This window comes from Taudactylus pleione, unplaced genomic scaffold (assembly GCF_031769625.1).
Source record: "Taudactylus pleione unplaced genomic scaffold, aTauple2 ptg000685l, whole genome shotgun sequence".
NCBI lineage: Eukaryota > Metazoa > Chordata > Amphibia > Anura > Myobatrachidae > Taudactylus > Taudactylus pleione.
In genome coordinates, this window is record NW_028285087.1 from 304,450 (window position 1) to 308,218 (window position 3,769).

A 3,769-nucleotide genomic window follows, 5' to 3' on the forward strand; every position below is an offset into this window, starting at 1 on the left:
TATAGTACCTGGGATATGTATAATGACAGTACAGCATATTATATAGTACCTGGGATATGTATAATGACAGTACAGTATATAGCACCTGGGATATGTATAATGACAGACAGTACAGTATATATATTATATAGTACCTGGGATATGTATAATGACAGTACAGTATATATATTATATAGTACCTGGGATATGTATAATGACAGTACAGTATATATATTATATAGTACCTGGAATATGTATAATGACAGTACAGTATATATATTATATAGTGCTGGAATATGTATAATGACAGTACAGTATATATATTATATAGTGCTGGGATATGTTTAATGACAGTACAGTATATATATATATTAAATAGTACCTGGGATATGTATAATGAAAGTACAGTATATAAATAGTACCTGGGATATGTATAATGAAAGTACAGTATATATATATATTATATAGTACCTGGGAGTTGTGTAATGACGTCACCAGTTAGTGGCTTCTCACCCTCCTGACCTAACGCCTGTAGAAATCTGACAGGTGGGCGTGTCCTCTCCCCGCCCCTGCCCAGCGCTGATTGGCTGTGAGTGCGGGAGGGGAGGGTCGGAGAGCTCGGAGCGGGAGAAGCGGCTCCGCTCAGAGTTATGCTGCTGCTGCTGCTGATCCCGGAGCAGGAGGCGGAGAAGGAGCAGAGGCAGCAGCCGGCGCCGGGAGAGCAGCAGCCACGTCCCAGCAGCAGCTGCATTAGCCAGAGAGTCTCCGGGCACAGCGGGCATCCCAGGCACTGGGCCACCACCTGTGACTCCGGGGGGTTTCCTCTGACCCCATGCTCCACCAGCTGCCCCCCGTCCCCTCCTGAGCCGACGCCCCCCGGACTCCGCGTCCAGCATGGGGGACGGCTGGGTGCCCCCGGACTGCAACCGGAACCGCAGCAGCTGCCCGTCCTCCGTGCACCCTCCTCCGGCGGAGCTGCCCCAGCAGTGGGCAGCGGGCATGGCCGTGCTGATGGCCGCTATCATCCTGCTCATCCTGGTGGGCAACGTCCTGGTGATCGCGGCCATCGCCCGGAACCAGCGGCTGCAGACCCTGACCAACGTCTTCATCACCTCGCTGGCCTGCGCCGACCTCATCATGGGCCTGTTCGTGGTGCCCCTGGGGGCCACCCTGGTCATCAGCGGCAGCTGGCTTCACGGCTCCGTCTTCTGCGAGTTCTGGACCTCGGTGGATGTCCTGTGCGTGACGGCCAGCATCGAGACCCTCTGCGTCATCGCCATCGACCGATACATCGCCATCACATCGCCATTCCGCTACCAGAGCCTGCTGACCAAGGCCCGGGCCAAGGGCATCGTCTGCACCGTCTGGGGCATCTCCGCCCTGGTCTCATTCCTGCCCATCATGATGCACTGGTGGAGGGACACCGAGGACCCGGCGGCCCTGAGCTGCTACCAGGACCCCGGCTGCTGTGACTTCGTCACCAACCGGGCGTATGCCATCGCCTCCTCCATCATCTCCTTCTACGTCCCCTTGGTGGTCATGGTCTTCGTCTACTTTCGGGTCTTCATGGAAGCCAAGAAGCAGATGGAGAAGATAGACAGGTGCGAGGGCAGGTTCTACCACCACCACCAAGGCCTGAGCATGGCCAGGTCCAGCAGGAGGAGACTCTCCAAGATGTTGGTGGCCAAGGAGCAGAAGGCCCTGAAGACTCTGGGCATCATCATGGGCACCTTTACCCTCTGCTGGCTGCCCTTCTTCCTGGCCAACGTGGTCAACGTCTTCTACAGGAACCTCATCCCAGACAAACTCTTCCTGTTCCTCAACTGGTTGGGCTATGTCAACTCCGCCTTCAACCCTATCATCTACTGCAGGAGCCCGGATTTCAGGAAAGCCTTCAAGAGGCTCCTCTGCTGCCCCAGGAAGGCGGACAGGAGACTGCATGCCACCGGCGAACTGTCCCGCTGCTCTGGTGGCTTTGCCAACTCCTTGGATACCTATGCACTGGGGACCTGGTCTGACTGCAATGGGACCCAGCTGTCCCTGGACCCAGCCTAGACTCCTTATCTGTTCAAAGGGTCCTGCTGGCACTGCAGACAGGGAGTCCAGGGCTGGTAGCTACTACCACCTCTACTCTGGAGGTCTATAAAGCACTTGACCGGCTGCAGGAAGCCCCCCTGTGGAGGATGGGTCTACTCAGGGATATTGTAGAACCTCCATGGACCTCAGTCAGCTGATTCCAGTCTACCACCCCATAGGGTAAGGTCTGGGTGCCCCAGAACCCATGCACAGCAACCCCCTCCCAGAGAGCTCATGCACGGGTGTGATCTGCCATGGCTCCGGGTACCCCTCCCATGTTGGCACTGGATGCCCCACAGACACTGTGCCTATGTACTTTTCCTTCCTGTGAAGATTGCACTTATTTCTATAGGACTTGCTGATAAGTCTCTTTATTACAGTGTGTTATATTTCACCCGGCAGAATGAATGTGAGGCAGGGGATATAGGCGTTCGTTTATAAAATAGTCTCTGAAAGAGTTAACTCCTGCATTGTTCTATTGCCCAAACATGGGGTTAAAAAGGATGTATTTTTATTCATGTAATTTATTTGGTGACGTTAAATCCTCTACCTCAGGCTGTGCACGATGTTCACAGTTATATAATATGTTTATATTAAACAGACAGGGCACTGACCCGGTGTATACAGCACATCCAGGGGGTACACGGCTGAGTAACAGGCTTCCAGGCAAGTAAGGGGTTAACTTTGGGACTTTCCTACTTTATAGTGTTGCAACAAAACTTATACAATGTATCACAGAGTGGTTATTCACCTGCATCATGCGTCTGATATTCTGTGGAGTGAATCCACGGCCACTGTGGCACTACAAGTCTCAGCACACTGACAGGCATGCTGGGACTTGTAGTTCCACCCCAGCTGGGTTAGATTAAATAAAACCAGTGGTTGAGTTTTTGTTGGGTTTTTTTGGAAAGTCCATGCACAATTTAACCCCTTACCTGCAGTCTTACCTCCCCTCCGTCCCTCTCACCCACCCCTCTGCAAAAAAATGCCTCAGCAAGTTATTGGAATTCTATATCTGCATCACTTCCCCAGGTTATACCCCTATGGGGTATTGTCATAATTTGGCAACCATATAAATGACCACTTTCATTGTCTTCTGTGTCTGCTGAACCTTGTAGGGGCACCAATGGGGTGTGTAGCACAACCCTCCCTGTGTGTGTTGTCTGTCACAGCGACTGGTCAGGCTTTCAATAAAAGAACTAGAATTTGGATAAAGCCTTTTCTTATTCTATATTTCCTACCAATGGTAAATTCAAGCCAGGCCGCCTGTTATGTCACAGTCTGTCTATGGCAGGGGTCTTATATCAAAAAGGTGGCAGTGCATGCTGGGATGTGTAGTTCCACAGCAGCTGGAGGGTCAAGGTTGAAGACCCCTGGTCTATGGGAAATGTTGTGTATAGAAATGAAGTGCGTCCAGTTATAATGCAGAAGAATACAGTACAATATAGCGCTGTGCGGTTCTGCTATTAACCCCATCACTGCCTATTTCCAGGGGCAGCTACAGTATATGTAGATGCTGCACCCTTATAGATCCTATAGTACTGATAATAATCAGCTCTCAAACAACCTCTTGTTACCTCTTTATGGAGTTGGTGGTTTTTCTTTATATTATCCTTAATTATTATATCTGATCTATTGTAAACAATTTGAATATTTATATAGAAAGAAAAAGATAGGACAAGTGCATTATAATATTAATAATTATTATTATCAT

At 50.1% G+C, this 3,769-nt stretch overlaps 1 protein-coding gene across 1 annotated transcript; it reads left to right on the forward strand.

Moving 5' to 3' along the window:
- Positions 1-653: 653 nt before the first annotated feature.
- Positions 654-3,234, forward strand: ADRB1 (adrenoceptor beta 1). The gene has a single exon (XM_088456047.1). It carries the CDS (start codon positions 874-876, stop codon positions 2,032-2,034), a length of 1,161 nt encoding a protein of 386 aa, XP_088312173.1. The 5' UTR covers positions 654-873; the 3' UTR covers positions 2,035-3,234.
- The last annotated feature ends 535 nt before the right edge of the window (positions 3,235-3,769 follow it).

Coding starts and splice junctions, on each gene's coding strand:
- ADRB1 (XM_088456047.1), top strand. CDS start 874: ATGGGGGACGGCTGGGTGCCCCCGGACTGCAACCGGAACCGCAGCAGC.